The sequence below is a fragment of the Zea mays genome, chromosome 8 (assembly GCF_902167145.1).
Source record: "Zea mays cultivar B73 chromosome 8, Zm-B73-REFERENCE-NAM-5.0, whole genome shotgun sequence".
Lineage (NCBI taxonomy): Eukaryota > Viridiplantae > Streptophyta > Magnoliopsida > Poales > Poaceae > Zea > Zea mays.
In genome coordinates, this window is record NC_050103.1 from 76,453,640 (window position 1) to 76,478,360 (window position 24,721).

At 44.6% G+C, this 24,721-nt stretch overlaps 1 protein-coding gene, 1 long non-coding RNA gene and 1 pseudogene across 2 annotated transcripts; all 3 read left to right on the top strand.

Moving 5' to 3' along the window:
• Positions 1-15,769: 15,769 nt before the first annotated feature.
• Positions 15,770-17,432, top strand: LOC103635399 (WRKY transcription factor WRKY28). The gene is made up of 3 exons (XM_008657854.4): positions 15,770-16,508; positions 16,612-16,734; positions 16,867-17,432. The coding sequence occupies exons 1-3, from the start codon at positions 16,033-16,035 to the stop codon at positions 17,309-17,311; spliced, it is 1,044 nt and encodes a 347-aa protein (XP_008656076.1). The 5' UTR covers positions 15,770-16,032; the 3' UTR covers positions 17,312-17,432.
• Positions 17,433-18,211: 779 nt separating this feature from the next.
• Positions 18,212-20,011, top strand: LOC118473110 (uncharacterized). Its single transcript, XR_004851978.1, has 3 exons — positions 18,212-18,676; positions 18,880-19,239; positions 19,322-20,011. It is a non-coding gene; the product is annotated as an uncharacterized lncRNA (long non-coding RNA).
• LOC103635400 (L10-interacting MYB domain-containing protein-like) lies at positions 18,943-19,302 on the top strand (annotated as a pseudogene).
• Positions 20,012-24,721: the final 4,710 nt, after the last annotated feature.

Here is a 24,721-nt window from a genome sequence, read left to right on the forward strand (position 1 = left end):
AGGAGCGGCTGCTGTTTTAGTAGCGCCCTCTAAAATCAGGACATGCTACGCAGCAAGGCTGGACTTTAGTTGTACAAATAACATTGCTGAATACGAAGCCCTTCTGTTGGGGCTTCGGAAGCTAAAAGCAATGGGAATAAGAAGGGCAGTCCTTAAAACTGATTCTCAAGTTATTTCTGGCCATGTAGACAAGAGCAGCAAGGCAAGGGATCAGAAGCTTGAAAAATAATTGGATACAGTCCGAAGATTGGAGGCTTCTTTCGAAGGATTTTATGTAAAAAATATTCCAAGAGGGGAAAATGAGCATGCAGATCTGCTAGCTAAGTCAGCGGCACAGGGGCTCCCTCTACCTTCGGAAGTATTCTTTGAAACAATAAAAGCACCTTCGGTTGAACTTATGGAGAGAGCAGTACTTGCAATATCACCTGTACATAGTGAAGATTGGAGGACTGAAATTATATGTTTCCTCCAAGGTAACTATCTTTCGGATGACAAAGTTTATAACAAAAGAATGGAAGCAAGAACAAGATCGTATGTGTTGATAGAAGGGGATTTATACAAACATGAAGTCTGCTCTCCACTACTCAAGTGTTTATCCAGAACCGAAGGTCAAGAGCTGATGAAGGAGATACATGCAGGTTTATGTGGATCTCATATTGGGTCTAGGCCTTTGCTGGGGAAGGTTTTCCGATGAGGATTTTATTGGCCAAAGGCACCTTTGGATGCAGCAGATCTGGTTCAAAAGTGTGAAAATTGTCAAAGATGTGCAAGATACCAAAAGCAACCTTCATCTCTAACCCAGTTAATACAGCCAACCTGGCCACTGCAAAGGTAGGATATGGATTTGTTAGGTCCACTTCCACCTGCATAAGGAAATTTGAAATATGTCGTTGTAGTAGTGGAATACTTCTCTAAGTGGATTGAAGCAAAACCTTTAGCCACAATAACTTCGGACACAGTACAGAAGTTCTTTTGGCAAAACATTGTTTGCCGCTTCGGCGTGCCGAAGGCAATAACTGTGGACAATGGAACATAATTTGATGCCAAAACATTCAAGAATTTCTATGACCGAATTGGTACAAAGATTCATTTTGCATCAGTAAGGCATCCAGAATCAAATGGACTGGTAGAAAGAGCAAATGACATTATAATGATAGGAATAATGAAGTTAATCTTCAACCAGCCCAGAGGAAAATGGCCAGATGAGTTGGTTAAAGCGGTGTGGAGCCACAACACAACCGTGTCATGGTCAACAGGATTTACACCCTTCAAGCTCCTGTTTGGTGACGAAGCAATAACACCAAAAGAAGCAAAGACAGGGTAAATAAGAACAACAGCTTCGGTGGAAGACGAAGCTGGTTATCAAACAACAAAAGATACTATAGAAGGGACCAGACTTCAGGCTATAGAACACATCAATAAATATCAGGCCGAAACAATAAGATGGCGTGATAGAAAGGCTCGATTGAAAAACATTAAGCCAGGGCATCTGGTGCTTCGGAGGTTGGCCAACCCAGATACAATGGGCAAATTACAACTGAAGTGGGAAGGTCCTTTTCTGGTTGTATCTTCGTCAAGACCCGGTTCTTACAGATTGAAGGATATGGACGGCAACGTCATACCCAGATCTTGGAATGCGGATGAGCTTTGGCGGTACTATGTGTAATTTGATGTATTCTTTTTCCATTTTTTCTATGGCACCCTTTTCCTTTCAGGAGGGGAGAAAGGTTTTTAATGGGGCTGTAGCTTGTAATTTTTTCATTCTTATTTAGCCCTACATAATACAAGGGCCAAAATCCCCAAAGATGTAATATGTAAAATCAGAGCTTGCATCATCGAGTGCAAAAGAAAAAAACAGGGAGAAGCTCAAAAGTCGTCCCTAAAGGGATGCAGAGCATGACGGAGCTACAAAAAGTCGTTCCTAAGGGAGCGTAGAGTAAGTTTTTTCTCAAAAGTTGTCCCTAAGGGGAGGCAGAGCATGACGAAGCTACAAAAAGTCGTTCCTAAGGGAGCGCATAGTAAGTTTTCTGCTCAAAAGTCATTCCTAAGGGAATGCAGAGCCAAATACCACCAAAATAGAAGGTAAAGAAGCTCAAAAGTCGTTCCTAAGGGGATGCAGAGCTTAAATGCCACTAAAATATAAGGTGAAGAAGCTCCAAAGTCGTTCCTAAGGGGATGCAGAGCTTAAAGACTCAAAAGTTGTTCCTAAGGGGATGCGGAGTCTGGGTGCGGCTTCGTGTCTGTTTGGGACATTCATTTGCACATTACATTACATCATTCATTGCATTCATACAAACATTCATTTAGACATTCGTAGAATCATTATCATCATAACATGAAGCACGAACAGAAACACTCCATCTTCGACGACAACGCTTCGATGAGCACAAAGAAGCTTCGTTTTAAAACTTTTTTTACAAGGACATGCTTCGTTGTGTACAAAAAGAAGGGAAGGTGTTTTTCGCCTTCGGCTCAAAAGATAAGAGTTTCGTCCACAGCAAAGCAACTTATACATGGATGGAAAGGTAAAAATATATTACAAGGTATAGACAAGTGTACAAAGTACTGTTCAATTCCTGATCATAATTTTCTTTTACAAAGATAATACAAATGCTTCTAAGCTCTATACAGGCAGGCTTAAAGAGTAGCTTCAGCAGCCTTCGAAATGTGCCTTGGATTATCAATCTTCGGCACCACCATCCTGCAGACAAACAAGCGGTATAAGGTAAAAAGTAATTACATGAGCTAAGGCAAGCAACATGTATAAGTTTCATACCGGCTTAAGCAAGCTTCTGGCTTCGTCACCAGCCAGCTCTCGCCCACCCTTAGCCCAAATTTGAGTTATAAATCTGTTTCCAATGCTTCGGGCTTCGCTGGGATATCAACCAAGTCTGTCGGAGACAGACTGAATGTTGGTTTATTTACCGTATTTCCGTGCGTACAACCAGCCTTCATAAATGCCACAGCTGTACCGCGAGAAGCTAGCAAGGCACAGAAGTCACCGTGCCCGGCTATCACTTCATCAAGCGCTTCAACTTCATTTTCAATATGTTCGAAGGTGTTTGGTATATCTTCAGCCGAAGGGGTAAACTCTTCAGAGTTGACTCCAACCGAGCTGAAAACACTTTTCAATTGTTGTACGCAGCGGCTGCCAAAGTTCAAACACATGTTTCAAAGCTCTTTCAAAGATTGCTGCAACTTTGTATTTTTGTCAGCTTCGGCTTCGTATTTTGTTTGCAAATCTTTTTTCTCTTGTTCGAAGCTCTCTGATTTTTGGACAAGTTCCTCGCTTAATTTAGCATTTTCAGCTTGAAGTTCTGCAAGTGAACCCTCCATTGTCTGAAGCAGGAAGTCTTTTTTCTCTAGAGAAGCTTCATAGACTTTAATCTTGTTTTCCAAGCCCTCGATTATGATTTCGTTTTTCTTGTCTTCGAGGTCTTGTTGCATCCTCAGCGCCAACTCATCAGCATACTCTGTAGAAATAAGCCTTCATCAGAAAACCTTGCTTCATCACAAAATTAAAAGAAACTTAGCAAAAGGAATCTTACCTTGAAATTGGAGTAGAACAGACTGCTGACGATATGTTGTCATCGGTAGCCGCTGATGTCAGCTTCAAGCTTCGGAAATCCGACACTCTTCGAAAGAGTGCCGATTATCTTTGCCCCGGCGCGGTCTCGAATACATCCTAGGGCCCCTTCATCGATTCCACCGAAGAGCGTGGCTCTTGGCTGGTAGCCATAGGATATACCATATTCCTTTAGCTCCTTCTTTTCAGCCTCGGATAATTCTTGACCGACCAGGTTCCGAAGGTCGAAGTCTATTTCCTCCGAAGCGGTGTCGGCAACCTTTTTCCCTTTGCGAGGCATTGTGGCCATGGCCTTGTCAGTAGCCGCAAGTGTTTCTTCCGCAGCCATATTCAATAACATTTTATCAATTCTAGATAATGTGCTCTCAAGGTTGGCAGCTTCGGTGGCAGCTGCAGCTTCGGCAGAGGTTTTAGCTTCGGCAACGACCTTGGCGCTTGCAACGGGTGTTATTTTGGATGCCGAGGCCGAAGGTGGCGTCCGTTCAATGACTTGCATAACAGTAACGATCCTTCGTTTTTTCTGTACATCCGCCTTCTTCTTTGTAGCCGAAAGCTCGTCCTTCTTCTGTAAAAGTTTCACCAGTTCTAGCCCAAGAGGACTTAGCAGCTTGACGGGTAAAGATTCAATCATTATCTTTAAAATTTCTGTTATTTCGGCAGCAGGAGGCGTCGAAGGCGTCTCCTCTGCTGCCTCGGTTATCTTCGGCTCTGGGCTTTCAGCCTTCCTCTTCTTCGTAGCAGCAACTTTTGGCTCAGGAGTGGTTTTTCTTTTCTTCGAAGCATTCTCATCCTCCTTCACCATTCTAGCAGCTTGTCTGCTCAGAATACTGACAACTCTCTTTTTACACCTTCGACACACTTATCAAGTCTTTCATAATCTAGGTATTCAAATTTTAGGGCATCCATCACCCGGTTTAACCTTTGTTTTGACCGGGTGCCGAAGGCTGCTGTCATCAATTGATCTTCTTTCTTTGTATAATTCCCAAGTATTTCATTACACATTGTTTCGATCATGTCCAGCCATTTTTGGCAAGGTTCTTTAAACTGTTTTTCAAACTTGAAACGATAAGCTAGTCGAACAAGTTCATGCTTCTTCTTCGTTTCTTTCATCTTCGGCATTCCCCAGCTGCTTGATGTTGGATATGTCCTGTTAGCCAGATATTCTTGCACCAGGTCTCTGGTACTGATCTGCTCAGCTACCACTCTGAACTCTACTTTAGCCAGCTGACACGGCGACCCAAGCTGCATGTTGCATAGAGGCCTGGTCATTCCGAAGTTCAAAGACAACGGACTTATGACCATCGTCATCAGTTTCCCTCTCTTTTTCTCACCAGCTTTCATGTAAAACCATTGATTTTTCCAGCCAGTGGGCCACTTTGTATGGTAGCTGAGGACTGGCGCCTTCGTATCCTTGCGATGCGCAAAATTATAACATCCAAAATTTTCATGAAGGCCATCTTCTCTGGCCTTCGTTTGGTAGTACAGCTCGTGCACGCGGCAGAAGGCTTCAGCATCTGCACTCATCCCTTGGCTTCGGAGGGCCTAGATAAAGACGCTGAGCCTATCGATAGCGTTAGGAGTCAGCTGATGAAGATATATTTCAAAATTTTTTAGCACCTCCCCTATCATCTCGTTCAGAGGAAATCGCAGTCCTGCCCTGAAGAATCTTTTAAAAACCACTACTTCATCATCCTTCGGTGCAGGAGTAGTCTCTTCTCCGACAAATTAGACAAGTTTTCTTTCAGTTTCCCCAAAGTAGCCAAGCTTCATCATCATGGGCATATCGTCTTCGGACACAGTAGATTTCTCAAAATCTAGATGGCTGGGTTTCGTGGGGATCAAAATATTGTAATCTTCCTCAACTTTATCAACATTTTCTTCTTCAACAACAGCCTGTTCAGCTTTGGCATCAAGAGTACCTTCGTCAATAGCTCCCTCTGTCACAACTAGTCCTGATCGTTCCATGACTTCTGAAATTGGCGCTGTCTCAGTGACCTCGGTCTCTTCTCCCTCACGAGACACCCTTGCAGTTGATCGCACTCTGGCCATTTGGGTATTTTTAACAATTTGACGAAGCTAACTCGTCTGACGAAGTTTACTTTAAATGATCAAGTGCTCGCTTGAGAACGCAGCGCAAAAAGCTTTGGCTATGGTTAAATTTTTTAACAGCACAACCGTGCGATGACAATGAATGCTGTGGTATCCTCACCAACCCGTCTGTTTATATAGTACTGCAGGTGGGAAGACGAACCGCCAAGGTCACCCGCACTCGCTGAACGGTGGACCACTCAGCGCTCAGAATATTATAATCGTTTCTCGACAACGAGCTCAGGAAAGGTGTTTTTCGGACCTTCGACATTCCGTAGCCTTCGAGTTTTCGCGGATCGAGCTCGTTACGAAAAACGATCTAGCACCGCGAAGGGGCTACTGTTGGGGGCCTTCTTCTCCGCCGAAGGTCCTCTAAGTAAAAACACCTTCGGCAAGGCCATATTCAAGCAGACACAACACGAAGGTATATGCCGAAGCTGTAATCAAGGGAGCTTCGGCATGATGACACGTCTGAGACGAAGGGCAACACCGACTTAAAAAGGAAAAGACCGCGTAGTCCCTGATAGTTTGTGTCATGATTATAATTAGATATCAAGGATATAGATGTAATTTTGACCGGGTTGCGTCCCGCGCCTATAAATAGGTGAACAGTACCTCGTACTGTTCACGCTGATTTGTATTCACTCGCACGCCACTCTGAGATTTTTACCTTCTATCAAGCTGAAGGTATAAAATGTAATTCAATATTATTAATGCTTGTTCATGATTATATAATGAGAATATAGATAACCTGATGATTTGACGTAGTTATTCATGTTCTTTATATGTCTTTTATATTTTTGCTATTTATTATATGTTGAGATGATGAAGGTTTGCCATTCATGACCTTCGTCCGAAGATCATTATATCTTAAGAGAGATAGTGTTTCGAATGACGAAGGTCTTTAACCATTAACATTTGTGTTGCCTTGTTTTTAACTCATATCATTTGATAACAAGTGACCAACAGGTACTAAACTACTAGTACACCGTAGCATTAAAATGAGTCTTTATCATTGACTATCATTAATCATTAAATATTAATATGGGTCATGCCCACATTAATTCAACACTCATTCTTTATAGTTAGTTATTTAATACTAATATGATGAATGCGATCATCATACCAAATTTGAGTAATACACGTCCGAGCTGGCTCGTTAACGAACCGAACTAAAATATCAGCCCAGCTCGTAAAAAATTCAAACTGAGACGATCTAAACCGATATAAATCGAACGAGCCACGAGCATTTGGTCCGGCGGCCCACGGCGGAACCGTCTGCTGCTGCTGGAAGTAGCAGAGGAGCTGGCCGGCGGTTGCAGTTGCAGGGTCGCTCCCGTGGCTGTGGTAGAGGCCCCCATAGGAGCCGCCGACTCCTGCTGGTCCAGACATGGTGAGGATCGAGCGCGGCTAGCTGGCGGGGTGATAGTGTTGAACTCGTGTGCAAGCCTTTGCCGGTTTAATTTAGATATATAGAGAAGGTAGCTAGGTATAGATGACCAATAAGCACGAGTTCTGCAAGTCCGCCACGAAGCCTGTTATTTGGGTTCGATCCAAGTCCGACACGAATAAGCGGGTCGGGCTCGGACAGAAAACTAGGCACGGTTGTCTAGCCCGACACGACCCGTTTAACTCTAGGGCCGTTAAACCTATTTTTTTGCAATAAAATATACTTACCGGTCTGCTTATCCCGCTTTTGGCCCTTTTTTCGTGCTAAACAGGCTAGCCCGGTCTGTTTAGGTCCGTTGCGGGCCAGACTCGGACAGAAAATCGAGCCCGAGGGCTTAGAAGGCCCGACCCGAACCCAAAACGGACCGGGCCCAGGTCAGGCGAGCCGGGTGGCCTGTTTGACCATCTCTAGAGCTAGGTAGAGAGTAAATAAATAAAGGTGCACACTACTCTCTGCTCTACTCTGTCCATGTCCTCTTTCTCTTCTTAGGTCAACGATGGTGTTCTTGCTGGTTGCAACTGTACTGTACATATTAGACTCACTACAGTAAACAGAAAAACGTCCGACGGCCGAAGCCGTCGGACATAAGGCTAAAACCGTCGGAGATAGATAATGTCCGACGGCTTTACCTCGTCGGAAATAACGGTATGTCCGACGGCTGCCGTCGGATATACGCTATGTCCGACGGCCGCCTCTGCCCGTCGAACGTAATACACAGCAACCGTTTTAACGGTCAGCCTGTGGGGCCCACAGGCTTATGTCCGACGGCCCGAGCTAAGCCGTCGGACATAAGACAGACTTATATCCGACGGCCCAGCGCTAGGCCGTCGGACATAAGGCTGTCTTATGTCCGACGGCTACCACTAGGCCGTCGGACATAATAAATTATAGAATTTACACAAAATTCTGTTTTTAAAAATCTGACATTTACAAAACAAAAACAGATTTCATGCACATATACACATTCACATTCACAATCATAAGTATACACATTCAAATAAGTATTCACAATCACAAATATTCTCACATAAATATTAACATTCACAAATTTAACATCAACATATAGTTCCGAAGGTTGTTGCAAACTGACATTGTGTCTCACAAACAAGTGTTGCAAAGTGTTTCATAAATTAACATCACGACACATCAATCATATCCATAGCCACCTCCTTCGGCTGGACTCTGCGTGTTGAAAAGGTTGTTCACCCACGAATGTGTTGTGTCGTCTTGACCAGACCCATCACCAGGTGCGGCAACTGAAGCGGGTGGTGTCTGAAATCCCTATAACACAAGCACATGAAATAGTAACCACTCAGTTGTTCATTTAAACATATAAGACATCTATGAACATGTCACACACCCATATGTGTACATACCATAGGGAATTGTGACGGAGGCAGAGGCGGAGGTGGAGGCGCCAACATTGGCATTGGCAGTGCAAACTCCGGAGGCGGCATCCCATATGTCGGCATCGGGACGCCCGCTTGTTGGGCTAGTTGCTACAAATTATATACAAGTCATTGTTGAGCTAATAAGATACACATCAAGTGTTTTGCAAAATAAGCTACAAAATGTTACTTCAGCTTACCGAGAGAAGAGCTTGATTTTGGGCCTGGAGGTTTGCGTAATACTCGTCCCTCTTCTTCTGGTACTCGGCTTGTTGCCTCTGGTACTCAGATTGTTGCCTCTGGTACTCCAATTGTTCCCTCAAGACTGATTGATGGTACTCTGCCTGTTGACGCAACACTGCCATCTCTATGTCGTGGGTGGATGATCGTGAACGGGACGACTGTGAAGACGACGATGTGGACTGTCGTCCACGGCGTCTCAGCTCTCTGGAATCAATCGTAGAATCAAAAATACCCAACCTACAAGTATAGTAACTCATGCCTCAGTTGAATCGCAAGCATATGATGACAATTTTGTAATCCAAATCAAATAATCTCACCGTCCGTGGGCTTGTCCTCCTCCGCTAGCATATGCTGCCTGAGGGTCGATTGGCTGGCTCCTCCAATCGTACTCCTCCCCATGGCGTTGAACCATCTCCTGCCCATACGAAGCCTGGAGGCAAACAATATCAAATATAAGTGCATAACCCCTATGCCCTTGCAAACAATATCAAACACATAATAGAGTATCAAAAACTCACTAGACGGTCGGTGGCCGTCTGAGTGCATAACACATCAGGATTCTGAGGATCAGAACCCCTATGCCCTTGCATATACACCTCCACATCCGTGGGCGTACGACCGGATTTGACTTCCTGTACATAAAAGTTAAAATAACACATTTCTATGTAATTCAAAAGTTACAACAAACTGTGACTTACCATTCGCTTAGCCAAGTGCACATGACCATCACCACCGTAGTTGTGGAACGACTCGATCCCACGGTTTTCCCTGTTCCTTTCGGAAATGGCACGAAACTCAGGGGAAGCCCACCATCTGCACAATGCCCGATAACCCTCTGATCGGGTGGCCATCCACGGCACCGACACCTACATGAAATTTTTTAAATAAAGCAAGCAAATACATGGCTTCGTGCGATATGAGAGGCAAGAACCTGTTTACCTCTAGGTATTGCTCCTCCGTCAAGTAAATTGATGACCACTCGGCCTTGGTATTTGGCATCGGTCGATCATCAGCATTTGCTCTGTACCATGCCTTTATAGCCTGAATTCGTGCATAGTACATTGCATCTGCAACGACATCGTTCGCGTTATACTCAAACACGTAACGAGCGTTCATATCATATGATCCATTGTCCGGCAACTTGTACCGTTTCTGCAAAAAAAATAGTGTTATCATAAAAGCAAACATGTATGGAATAACTAAAATAGTATAAATAATTCATACCCAGAATGCATCCCAAACTAGTGCCTGTGTGTTGCCAAACGTTCTACAGACACCATAGCGATAATGCTCCCAAGTGGTGGCGGGGACAGACTCGCCAGTAGGCAAAGTCACAACACCAGGCCAGTGCAGACGAACAAGATTACCAAGGACCATGTTCACCTGCCTGTAGTGTCCTGTGCCTGTGAACGAGTCGTAGATCCAAGACCTGCAAATAGTATAAACAATGTGGAAATTAAAACATAACTTTCAATAACATTTAAGCAAAGACATGTCACTCACTTTCCACTAGGCTTTATCAAAACCCGAGATTCGAGTGGAAGCTCTGGAGGCGGTCCAACAAAATGCAGCTTCCTCATTCTCCTAACTTGAGAAGTTCCAGACCCAGCTGCGGAATCTCCAGCACCAGAATCCCCAGCATCGTCTCCAGCATCATCTCCCACATTATCTCCACCATCATCTTCAACATCATCTCTTGCATGATCCTCTACCACTGGTTCCTCAATTTCAGCATCCTATGAAACAAATACCTTACATCATACAATATTAAGTAACTCAAATAATGTAATTTAACAACTAACTTACATCTTGTGGAGGCAAATGTTCTGCCAGCGCTCTCCGTCTGCTCATGGTAGAACATGTGCCCTGAAAAATTGAATCCTCACCCCTCGAGCTGCTCCTCGAGCTACTCCTCGTCCCAAGCAAACTACGAGCAAAAGACTTCATTTTCTTTGACATCCTATTTTAACAACAACAAGTTAGTACATAAATCGACAATAAAATATGCAACAAAATCATAAAATATGCAATAAAATAATAAAATATGCAATAAAATCATGTTCCATACTCGTCAATCGTAATCGTAATCAAAATCAGGATCTAGTTGCTTTCGTCGATTTAATGGACGCCAAGTAGCTTTCTTCTTTCTCGTCACTCGTTTTCGTTTTGGAGGAACCTCTACATCATTTTGATCACCTAATAAAGATTCTTCCAACATTTCAGTTTGTACATTAAACGTGCTTGTAAGTTCTTCGTCTTGGAAAATATCAGCAGCCCCCACTTCATGCTCGATTTGACTTTCAACATAACCAGCATCACCAGGAGCATATAGTCGTTCACGAGGATTAACTTTGTACACTACCCTCCAATCAACCAAACCCTTTTTCTTAGATGGATATGTCATATAATACACCTGCTCGCATTGGTGGGCAAGGATTATAGTGTCGTGGCCTTTTAATCTATCGTTGTGTTTGACTTCCACCATGCCATATTGATTTTCTCGCGTTGAGTTTGGAGAAAACCAATCACAATCGAAGAACACCACTTTGAGTTGTTTATCTCCAAAAAACTTGTACTCGATTATATCATTAATGACTCCATAATAATTAGTCACCTTCCCTTCATCATCGACAACTCTAGTTACAACTCCGGAATTTGTCGTGGCTGCTAGAGGATGATCATCTTCGAACCTTGTGGAACGGAATCTAAAACCATTGACATCATACCGACCATAACGCCTGCCAGTTACTGCTCCTAGGGATAATTGTCGAAGGTCCGGGTGTATATTGTCATTTTTATCTACATAATCTCGAAACCAACACAAGAAATTAAGTCCCCCATCTTTTCCCTCTCGACGAATCTAGTCACGTTCACAGCCAGAGATGCAATTTTGAGAATCAAATTCCCTGTTAGTACAAGGAAACAAACCTTTTAGTCTCACAACAAAAATTCTAGCGGCAATGACTAAAATAAAGTTTACACTTACAGGAGAAACTGACTCATCTCTTCCATGTTGTTATACATGTAGAGTAAAGCAGTCTTCCATTCGTCGTTGGTGAAACAGTATGTTGTGCTGGGTCCTACAGTTTTGCCCCTCCATTGAAAAATTTCAATATCACTGATAGGGGGCTCGTCGACATGATACCACAACGTATGGGCATTGACATTGTGTTCCTCTGCAAAGTACAGGCCCGTGAACGATGCTATCTCTTTATATTTGAATTCTTCAGCGATGCACCCTTCAACTCGTCTCTTATTACCAACCATTGCACGTAGCTTCTTTAGTGTCCTTTCGATGTGATACATCCATCTATATTGCACAGGACCTCCTACCTTAGCTTCGTATGGTAGGTGAACAAGTAGATGTTGCATCGGATTGAAGAAACCTGGTGGAAATATTTTTTCAAGTTTGCATACCAAAATCGGTATTTGTTGCTCAAGCTTCTCCATCATCTCTTTCTTTATTTCTTTGGCACAAAGATGTCTATAAAAGTAGCTTAGCTCCGCTAATGCTTTCCAGACATCATTTTTTACAAAACCACGAAACATAACAGGAAGGAGTCTTTCCATTATTATGTGGTAGTCATGACTCTTCAACCTAGAAAACTTGCCCGTCTTCAAATTCACAGACCTTCTAAAGCCCGCGGCGTAACCATCTGGGAACTTTAAGTTTTTCAACCATTTCATCAATTGTTTCTTCCTTTTAGGTTTAATACTGAAAGGAGCACGTGGCTTCTTCTGATTCTCTCCTATCTCCATAGTTGGTCTTCTACAGATTAAGGCCAAGTCTTTCCTTGCCTTAGGGTTGTCTTTTGTTTTGTCAGTGATATTCATGCAAGTGCTGATAATGCTTTCACCCATATTTCGTTCCTGGTGCATGACATCAATGTTATGCATTAGAATCAAGGCTTTCATATAAGGGAGTTCCCATAGACCACATTTGTGAGTCCAATTATGCTCGGTTCCATAACCTTCAAAACGATTTCCATGTTCGTTTAGTTTCAAATCATTAAGTCTCGCGAGAATCTCTGGACCACTTAGACGCTTGGGTGGTCCCCTCGTCACAATCGTGTCCTTTTTAAAAGCGTTCCTATCGAACCTGAACGGGTGATCCTCTGGCAAAAAACATCTATGGCAATCGAAGTAACATATCTTTCCACCAAACTTTAGTCGAAAGCATGAAGTGTCTTCAACGCATATCGGACATGTCAAAATCCCATGACAACTCCATCCAGCAAAGATACCATAAGCCATAAAATCATGAATAGACCATAAAAACGCGGCTCTCAGGTTGAACTTCTGTTTCTTGTAACAATCGTACGCCTCGACTCCTTCCCACAAAATTTTCAATTCTTCAATCAGGGGCCTCATCATCACATCGATCTTTGTTCCAGGATGATCCGGACCAGGTATTACAAGACACAAGAAAATAAATTTATATTTCATGCAAAGAGCTGGTGGAAGGTTGTATGGAACAGCAAAGACAGGCCAACATGAGTAGGACGTTGCAGTTAGATTGAATGGCGAGAAACCATCTGTTGCCAAACCGAAGCGAACATTCCGCACTTCATCAGCAAAGCTGGAATCAAAAGCATCTAGTGCCTTCCATGCATCTGTATCAGCTGGGTGCACCATGACATTTGGATTCTCACGTACCCCTTCTTTGTGCCACCTCATGTGTCTGGCTGTATTCTTGGAGATGAACAAACGTTTCAACCGAGGTATAAGAGGCATGTAACGAAGCTGCTTACGTGCAATCTTCGTAGTCACGGTCAAACCATCGTCGTTTTCAACCTCAAAGAATCTACGCTCACCACATACAGTACACTCCTTCTCACCCGCGGTCTCCTTCCAGAAAAGCATACAATTATTTTCACAGACATCGATTTTTTCGTAGTCCATACCGAGCCCAGATAACAACTTTTTAGACTGATACATGTCCTTTGGCATCTTGTGATTCTCCGGAAGTACATCACCGATCAAGTTCAAAAGCTTCTTGTAACAGTTGTTTGAGAATGCAAACTTAGACTTAATAGCCATAAGTCGAGTCACAAATACAAGGACGGTCACTTTTGTGTGCTCATGCAACGGCTCTTCGGCAGCTTTAAGGAGCTCGAAGAACTTCTGAACCTCAGGTGTAGCTGGATCCTCGAACTCGGTGGGTTGACCGGGGTTCTCCCAATCGACTGTTAGAAGCTCATGGCGTACATCGTCAAGCATCTCTTCCATCCTATCGTAGTCCTCCTCTTCATGTGACTGAACTTCCGATACAATACGAGGAGGTGGATCCTCACCGTGGTGCACCCACACCTCATAGCCTGGCATATAACCGTTCTTGCAAATATGTATCGATCCTCCTGTCAAGGAAATTAATGTTCCGACACTTGCTACAAGGGCACCTAACATCGGTTCCAGTCTCTGACCGAGCAAAAGCACGGTCGAGAAAAGCATCAGTCTTGGCAACCCACTCACTTGATAGAGCACCTCTTTTCTTCCAACCTTCATACATCCATCGACGATTCTCCTCCATACTAGATACGAGACGTTAACTTAATTAGTTATGATTACTAATTAACCACACTAATACAATAGCCACTAATTAACCAAACTAATACAATAGCACTACAAAAAATCATTTCACGGGACCCTAAATCAAATAAAACAACCTTATTTCGGAGGGCTTAATAATTACCCTCGGAAATTAAAAGTTTAAATTATATAACCACTAATAAATAAATTAAAACAAGCTAATTTAATTGCATAATTAAATTAAGCCGTCGGACATAACAAAACTAAACATTGCTAATAGCAAACAATATATGCATATACAAAATTATACTAAATATTATAAAATTCCTTACTTTGTCGGACGATTAGCTGATGAAGCGGACGCCGGCGGGGTCGGGGCGGGCGCCGGTGGCGTCGAGGACGGGGGGCAGAGGCTCCGGCGGCCGCGGGCGGCGTCGGGGCGGCTCCGGTGTCGCTTTGGCGGCGGTGGAGTTGCCAGTCGACGTGGACAGAGGATCGGGCGCGGGCTGGGCGTCGGGACGGGGCTGGAGGTCCCCGGGAGAGGCTTGGGCGGTGCTGGGCGACGACGGCGGCTCGTCGGCGATGGTGGCGGCGGCGTGGGAGAGGCGGCGGCGGCGGCTACGCATGCGAGCGGCGGAGAAACAGAGAGAAATGAAACCGACGCGGGCCGCGGGGCGCGGTTAAAATTCATTAGTTCCGACGGCCACCTAGGAAGCCGTCGGACTTGTATCGTTTTACTGTAGTGACTCTAATTAGACTGTTAGTTTATTACTGTTGGGAGGGACGGACGGACGTGGACGCGCATGAAACACGTAGAGGAGAGGGCGGTGTACGTTGTGCATCTGCTGCCCAACTCGACCGATGGTCACGCATCGGCGAGGCCACGTACAATTTCAGGTCTAAACCTTCGTCGGTGTCAAAATCCAATTACTTGGGAAAGGGAGGATGATTGCTTTTGCAGTTAAGCGTGTTGAATAAGCAAGTCTCAGATTGTTGCGTTGTATCTTTAGGAAAAGGCAGGCAGGCAGATTGACAGAGCCGCTCTCGCTCTGTCGTCCTCTCCCTCTCGCTCTCGGGCGCGCCGCAAAGCGCACGCGCGATCTTGCCACGGATTCATCCATGGATGGACAGCCACCTGCTTCTCCCGTCGCGCCCCGGTCGATCGGTGCTGATGGAGCGTGCGTGGCGTCTGCGTCTCGCTCTCACATCACACATGCTTGCCTGCCTGCCTGCGTGCTTATAAAGAGCAAAGATTTCCCGCTAGTGTACGTCTACTGTACCTGAGCGTGACATGCATGGCACGCGTCGTCGGATCTCCTTCCCGACGCTATCTATCGATCGCGCCCGATCCTGCCGCCACGGCGAGTCGTCTCGTCGGCGGTCGATGAGTGCCCTGAGCAATCCATCTAATCTCGGGCGATCTTCGTGGCGTGCCCACCCACTACCGCGGGCAGCTAAGCTAGCTAGCGACAGCGAGAGCACGCCGCCGCCCGCCGATGCGTTTCACTTTACATGCACCTCGCTCTCAGCTCGTCGCTCGCCCGCCCGCCGCACTACACCGCCGCTGCACGCGCTATATCTGTACTACTCGTAGACAAAGGATCCTCGGATTTGATTGATAGGCTAATGTCAACATACACACGTCATGCCAAAGTCAAACCGTCTCTCTCTCTCTCTCTCTACATATATGAAGCCGGCCTCTCGCCCACCTTAGCTTGGCACTTGGCACACACACTCGATCGATCGCCATGGACTGCTCCAACGACTGGGACCTGCAGGCGCTCGTGCGGAGCTGCGGCGGCGGTAACCGCAGCGTGCAGCATTCGAGGGCCGGGGCCGACGCTCCTCCAAGGGAGGAAGCTGCTATGGTCCGCGGCGGCGGCCGTGCGGCGGCCCAGCTGGAGTTGCTCGGGCAACCGGTGGGTGCGGTGTCGTCGTGGCGGCGCGGCCTCGACCACTTCGACGACCTCGTGGACCGCGACCGCGACCCGCGCCGCATGCCCTTCTCCGTCTCCGTCACGCCTTCATCATCTCGCGAGACGACGGCCACGTGTGGGCCCATGGCCAGGGCCGGGCAACAGCTCCGCCACGACGACGTGCTCTTCTCTTTCTCGGCTGCCGCTGCAGCAGGCGTCGTCTCCAGGTCCGGGCATCAGATGGTCCAGCCCAGGAGGCGGCAGCCCGGCCGCAAGGCGGGAGGTCGCACTCCCCGGCCCAAGAGAAGGTACGGCCGGTGCATACGTCGACGACGGCGGCTTTCCGTTTCGATGATTCGCAATTATATTCATCCGGCGATCGATCGTTGATGATTTAAAATTTAACATCAGCAAGAAGAGGCAGGTGAAGAAAGTGGTGTGCGAGGTGCCGGCAGCCGGCGGCGTCGTCTCCACGGACCTCTGGGCGTGGCGCAAGTACGGCCAGAAGCCGATCAAGGGCTCACCCTATCCACGGTATATATACAGTCTACATGTATACAGACATACAGTCCATGAGAGAGAGAGAGAGAGGTAGTTATTTATAGGCGCTGCATCTGAAATTCTGAACGCAACTCTTGTGCGTGCGCCCTGCATGCACATCATCAGGGGATACTACAAGTGCAGCAGCCTCAAGAGCTGCACGGCCCGGAAGTTGGTGGAGCGCAGCCCGGCCAAGCCCGGGGTGCTCGTCGTCACCTACATCGCTGACCACTGCCACGCGGTGCCCGCGATGCTCAACGCGCTGGCCGGCACAACGCGGAACAGGCCGTCGTCGTCGTCGTCTGCGTCCCCCGACGACGGCGACCACAACCAGGACCAGGAGACGTCGTCGGACGGGGCGGCGCCGTCCGCGGACAACAACAGCAAGGTCGACGACGACGACGGCGCCGCCGCCGTGGCCGTGGCCGTGGACGAGAACGACGCGTGCCTGCTGGAGGACGACGGCAACTGCCCGTTCGATGGTTTCTTCTGGCCGTTCGACGACGACTTGGATCGGTTTTTCGATGACGACGGCGGCGGCGTTCTTGGACGCCGCCGGCTGTCGCTTTAGCTGGGACAGGCCGGCCAGCCGGCGGGCCAACCGATATATAGTCCTCGTTAAGCTATTATATTCATCGTTGACTGCGCTTGTATTCTCCATCAATGTCTCCTTAATTCAGTGGCATTAAGCAGAATGGCGCCTTGGTGCAGCGCCGCAACTAGACGATAATGCAGAACGTGTACATTTTAACCGAGTTCCGTTGAATGCCTCTAGTACCTTTTTTATTATGGAAGCTAAGAATGATAATAGTAGCAGTCATAATTTAAACAGTAGGTATCTCAAATACGGTCTAAAAAATACAAAAAAATTATTTAAAAAACCCATGTACTATTAAAATTGTACCATTTATTTTTTTCTAAATTATTTAAGAACCCATGTACCGTCAGTATAACGCTAAGGCCCCGTTTGGTTCTGCTTTTCCTACCTGCTTTTGCTTTAGGCCCCGTTTGGTTCCATTAGTCCTAGAAATAAAGTTTAGTACAGGGATTAAATTTTAGTCCCTACCCTGTTTGGTTGTAGGGACTAAACCGATTCTAAATACATTAAATACAACACATAAAGACCAAAATGCCTTTTTTTGTTCGACACCAGTTTTATAGCAAGGGTAATTGCAGTAAATGTTGTTCTTTAGTCTCTTTTAGCATCCATGTGAGAGACTAGAGACTAAAGCCAATTAGTTCCTACTTTAGTCCTTCCGTTTGGTAAAATAGAGACTAAACGGGACTAAAAACCAGGGACTAAAGATTAGTCCCTCTAACCAAACGGGGCCTTAAAAAAGTAGAAGCTAAACCAAATAGGTCCAATTTGCAATCACTTTTCCCACCACAACCTGCTTTTTACGGTAGAAATCTCACAGCAGGTAGGGGGCTGCTTTTACTGCGTTGAGGGCAAACCAAAGTTCAACAAATGACCCACTGCCATCGGTTATGTACGTATCGTTTCGCTTCTTTTTCCTATCTTCCCTCCGTTCATCACCCGGCAATATCGCGCGGTACGGTTCCAGTCTCTTGCTCGCGGCGGCGCGCGTCCCAGCCGTTGGTGCTCCTGCGCCCGGCGGCGACGGGCCTCCCAGCGTCGTTGGCTTGCTCGCAGTTGCGCTTCCCCTGTCGCGGCGGCGCGTCCCAGCTTCCCTATCTCGGCGGCGCGTCCCAGCTTCCCCTGTCGCGACGACGCTTCCTGCAACCTGCATGTCCCTCGCTCGCGCAAAATTCCCTGCCTAGGTCGTTGCAGCACCAGCATAAAAGGTCCTCCTCCCGGCCAAAACTAGGACCGACAACAGCTCCTGTACGTTGCAGGATCTGGCAGCACCGGTGGGCGTGGCATCTCCCAGCCAAAAAAGCTAGCATGCCTATAGCACCTGCAAGTTGCAGGAAGGTAATGCATGCTTTTTCCCTTCTCTCAATGATTTGATGTAAAGTAGCTATTTGATTTTTTTTCTGAATTTTATTAGTAGTCTATCAGCTGGTTTCTCGGTTTCATCTCAGTTGTCCATTAGTTGAAGTGCTAGCATACATATAGAAAAAAAATATTTTTTGTAGTGGTACCATATAACAAGCGTTGTGAAACATGTGTTGAAGTTATAACCAACAAATTGGAAGACGCCCTATAAGAAAAATATTTCAGTTGTGCTTTACTAAAGTATGGCTGAGAAGGCGGTTTGGGATAATGCAACTTTGAAGCACTTGATTGACATCTGTAAGGAGGAGATTTTAGCTGGTAATAGACCTCAAGGTTGTTTCACTAGAAATGGTTGGAAGAACCTAGAGGAAAAGTTTTTTGCAAGGTCTGGAACGAAGCTAGTGAAGACACAATTAAAGAATAAATTAGATAATATGAAAAAGGATTATACCCAGTTCATGGAATTGAAGAATGCTGCCACTGGATTAGGATGGGATGAAGCAAATAAAATTGTTGCTTGGTGGGCTGAACATCTTGAGGTGAGACAAGTTGTGATTGTATCGATATATTTCAAATTGCCATCGGTATGTGTTTGTGATTAACTTGCATATTTTTTCCCAGAAATGCAACAACAGTGAGAGAGGTGTGAAGTCAACCACGTGAGGTTTCGAAAACATGGACCCAAACACCTTGATGATTTACACTTTTTGTTTGATAAGGTGCATGTCACTGGAGCTAATGCATCCTGCCCTGGAGAAATTTCCTCAGGTGAATCATCAAGTGATGATGATGTGTTGGAGATGTCAAAAAAATTGAAGATAGTGCTGCTTTTAAGAAACCTAAACCAGCAGGAAAGAAGCGCAAGCAAATGTCCAGGGCAACCGAAGAGAAGGAGGAGAAGAGCCCCTTCTTTCGGATGTACAAGAACACATGCTTGAAGATTGAAAGTGCAGCTGACAAGATCAGATCGAGTGTTGAAGCATCGTCAGCTCCTACTCCATCCAATCATGTCCCTACTATTGCAGATGCTATGAGGTTGGTTAAGGAGTGTGGTGTGCAAGAAAAAACTTCTTTGATGCACACAACTGTCATGTTGATCATGAAGGCTGAATTTAGATAGATCCTCAGTTTACTTGACACAAATGAAGGCAGATATGATTTGATTGAGAGAGAGCATGAGAAAGAGATGAAGAAGCCAGCATGAAGGCAGCTAAACTATTATTTGCTTTGAATAATTAATTTATGTAATATTTTTTAACTAGCAGATTGTGTACTATTGCTTCCAACCATTATTACCTGTGAGTTGTTTGTTGAAAGCATGTTATGAACATATTACACGTTTATATGTTGAACCCAATAAAATTATATGTGACTTACTTGTTTTGATTGTTTGTTTAGATGCATAAGAGTATGGAAGACCTAGCAAAAAGGGTCAGGAATCTCTTCGCTTACTTGCTGAACTATCGCAGCACACTGCAATTCTTGGAAATTTAGGCAGTCTGTATAATCAGCGGTATTTGCACAAAGGTGAATATAGAGAAACAGAAGCTCAAGAGTCTGGATATCAATGGGTCATGAGATGTTTCAATCATCCAAGATATTTTTATAAAATATTTAGAATGAGCCCTGATGTTTTTATGCCACTTCATGATTTATTGGTCTCTTCTTATGGTTTGAAATCGACTCACAATGTTACATCAATTGAGTCAGTGGCAATTTTTCTATGGATTGTTGGAGGGCCACAATCTTTTTCCCAAGCTGAAAACCGTTTTGTACGGTCGACATGGACAATTCACATGAAGTTCAAGGAAGTATTGAAGTGTTTGCTTAAGTTAGGAAAATAAAATCTAAAACCAAAGGATCCAACATTTAGCTATGAACATGAGAAGTTGAAAGAAGATCGTTTCTGGCCTTATTTCAAAGGTGTCATTGGAGCAATAGATGGATCACATATTAAGGTAGTTGTGCCAGCTGAAGAGGTGATTAACTATATTTGTCACCATGGATACACATCGCAGAATGTACTTGCGATATGTGACTTTGACATGAGGTTTACATTTGTGGTTGCTGGATGGGCGGGTTCTGCACATGACACACATATCCTTAATCATGCATTGGCAACCTTTGCTTCTTTTCCCATCCCTCCTAAAGGTAATTTTTATTAGTACTATCTTGTGAGCTCTAATTATTTATGTTTCATAATGGTAATTTCATTTCATTTTTCAGATAAGTACTACCTTGTGGACTCTGGATATCCAAACCGAACTGGATACCTTGCACCTTTCAAGGGAACTACGTACCATATACCGGAACTTCGTCATCGTCGTGGACGTCCACCGCAAGGGAAGCATGAGATATTAAACTTCTTGCACTCCTCTCTCCGCAATGTCATTGAGTGAGCATTTGGGGTCCTTAAGCAAAAATGGCGCATATTGAAAGACATGCCGAGTTTCTCAGTTGAACGGCAGAAAGAGATCATTATAGCATGTTTTGCATTACATAAATTCATTCATGATAGTCAGTTGCATGATAAGGAGTTTGAGAGGTGTGACACGGATGACGAGTACATGCCTAGAGCATCAAATGTGGAGGATCAATCTCAAGATGGTGGTCATGAGGTAGAGGGAGAGAATGAAGTTACTATGAACACCATTCGTGATAGGATAGCTACTTCACTAGCTAATGCAAGGAGCGATATAAGCTAGTTATCTAGATGAAAAGTCTTTTGAGATGAACATTGCACTTATTTATAAATGTAATAATTAATTTTATGTGCAGAGATCACATCATTATTATTATTTTATGTGCAAACAACATATCACGGCTTGAGGGGCATTACAGATAATTTACATCAAATCCACAGTTTCACAGTAGGTTCAACCAAACAGCTTTTAACTTTTTCACAGCTGTCAGCTTACAACAGCTTTTTCACAGCTGACAGCTCACAACAGCCTTTTCACAGCTCACAGCTAAACCAAACTCACCCTAATTTTCTTCAGTTTTTGGCCGACGAGAATTACCATTTGTATATTTGTTAGTAGTTGTGCTTAAAAACAGTGAAATTTGGTATGGAGTCATAACTTGGTCCTACTTGGTTGAGATAAAAAAAATCAGAGGATTTTACAAAAGTACGAATACAGGATTTTACAAAAGTACCATTTATGGAAGCAAAAAAATGATTCAGCCATACATTTATTACAAATTGATAATTAACTAAACATATTAAACCTCCTCAGAAGGAACACATAAACGGCTCAAGCGACTTCCAATTTAGTATTGGACTTCCAACCAGGGTCGGCTCTATGATTTTAAGGGGCCCTGGTATACGAGACAGTATAGGCCCTTTGTGTCATGGTTGATCTCTAGACCATTATGTTCTTCTTAGTGAGCTATATCTAGTGTTGAGCTCTTTGTGTAATCTCTCGAAGTTTATCATATTTTCCTTTGAGCTCTTTTAGATAAGTTTTGGGGTCCTTGAGATTCGTTGGTATAATTGTATTTCCTTCTCTTATCTTGTCACTAGTTTTCTTGGCTATGCCATACTTAGCTCGAAGAGAATTGTTCTAATATTTTTGCTTTTTATTTTTGTGTTTTTACATCTCTCCCCTTCTTTAGTACTTTCTCCTCATTGCTACTCGGCTTGTTTGGGAGCAAGAGTAACGGAGATGATTGAGGGGGCTAGAATCCCTCATTGACACTAGCTAGTTTAGAATTTAGAGACGTGCACACATCCGTCGAAGGAGAAAAGCCTCTTCCTCCCGTGCCATTTTTCTAAGGGAGTCAAATAGAAACTGAGAGCACCTAGAGGGGGCTGAATAGGTGATCCTGTAAAAACAGTTCAACAAAACAAACTTGGACTATATTGGATTAGTGAAAGCAAGATCCAAGTTCGTATGAAAGAGGAAGATAGGAGTGAACTTCTTCACTTAATTGCTCTTTACTAAATGAGTATTAAACTTAGAGCGATTATGTAAGTGAACTAAATAGAGAGAAAATCGCAATAAGACAAGTGACGCGGTGATTTCTATCCCGTAGTTCCGTCAAGTATAGAATACTTGTCTACTCCATGTTGTGGGGTCCCAATGGACGAGGGTTGCACTCAACCATTTTCAAGTGATCCAAAGATCAAATTGAATATCACGGTTCTCTCTTTATCTCAATAATATTTTGTTGTGAGGAATCTCCACAGTTTGGAGTCTCTCATGCCTTACACAATTGATCTCGAATGAACATAAGAGTAAGGGGGAGTAGAAACACACACAAGAACTTAAGTCGCAACAACAACACGCACACAAGTCAAGAAAAAAGCACATGAAAACAACTCAACGGAGTTACAGCTCAAAGAAGCGCTCAAATCTCTATCTCAATGAAACAATTGTGTGATTGCGAAGTCTCGACGTTGTAGGATGTTCAATGGGTGCTTGGTGTATTGCTCTATGCGCCTAGGGGTCTCTTTTATAGCCCCAAGGGACCTAGGAGCCATTGGAGCTCCATTTGGTAGGGGCTTTGGTTGCCTTCTGTCTGCGGGTGCACCGGACTGTCCGGTGCATACCGGACAGTGAACAGTGCGCGGACAGAGAATCACATGATTGACTGGTTTCCTGTTCTGGGGGGCATCAGACCGTCCGATGGGGGCACCGGACTGTCCGGTGCTCCACTTGATCGTTGGCCCTCGGCCGACGTGGCAGCTAGCCGTTGGCGGCTAGCACACCGGACTGTCCGGTGCTCCGCGCACGGCTAGCACACCGGACTGTCCGGTGCTCCGCGTGGACGGTCCGGTGAATTAGAGCCGACATAGGCTAGAATTCCCGAGAGCAGACCGTGCATCGGACCATCCGGTGCTCTTTAGTTCAACACACCTTTTCCTTTTTCTTTCTTGTTCTCTTTTGCTCCTTTTGTCTTGACTTTATAAAGTCACTGGCACTTAGAAAAATATGATTAGCACACAAAACAATTGACTAAGTGTCCAGAGCTTACCTTTTTACTTGGTCCATATAGATTTGCACTATCTCCTCTCTGAAGCTCAATTTGCTTCATGTACCTTTGCTCATTCATCCTGTTAGTCTAAACATAATGTGTTGTGCATTTAATCACCAAAACAATATATAAATGGCTAGAGGGCAAATTTCCCTTTCAGAAACGACGACGTGGCGTGGCGTGGTGCGAGGTTGGAGATCCAGCGGTGAAGTCGCACTAAAGTAAAAGGCCTGGTCAAAGGCGAGGCGACGGTTCTCACTGGAGCTCAGAGCTATCGTGTACGGCAGCACGAGCACTTAGCTTCAGGTTAGTGAAGAATTCTAGCACCCTTAATCCCTTCCATTACTCTTGCTCCCAAACTCACTGGAGCTCGGAGCTATCGTGTATGGCAGCACGAGCACTTAGCTTTAGGTTAGTGAGGAATTCTAGCAACCTTAATCCCTTTCATTACTCTTGCTCCCAAAAAAGAGTTTTACATCGTGCTCAATTTTCTCCCTCCACAACCATCAGCGATCTCCTTCTATGCCATTTTCGTCAGACTCCGTCAAAATGTCTCCTTGGTTCGTTTCTATCAAAAGTTATTTTGGGCTGCAGTTCGAAAGAAAAAAGCAAAACGTGTAAAGGTGTCTGTTTTTCGGGTTATTTACTATTTCCTATGGTTTAAATACCTTTCGAAGCCGAAAACATTAAATAAATAGCAAATGTGGTCAACAAATAGTGAAAGTTGGCATGAAGTCATAACCTGGTCCTAGTTGACTGATATAAAAAAATTAGAGGAATTTAAAAAAGTATGAATACATGTGCTTCACAAATAGACACATCACTCACTACGTTTTGTAACATTCAACTAAAACTTCATATTTGAGCTATAATTCGCTTTTTTATGTTTTGCTTCAAAGTGTACCACTTGTTCATCTCACTGTTACAAACTTACTTAATGTAACGGTGTCCATTTTTCGGGTGATTTAATGTTTTCTATGGTTTAAATGCCATTCGAAGTCGAAACAATTAAATAAATAGCAAATGTGGTAAAAATAGTGAAAT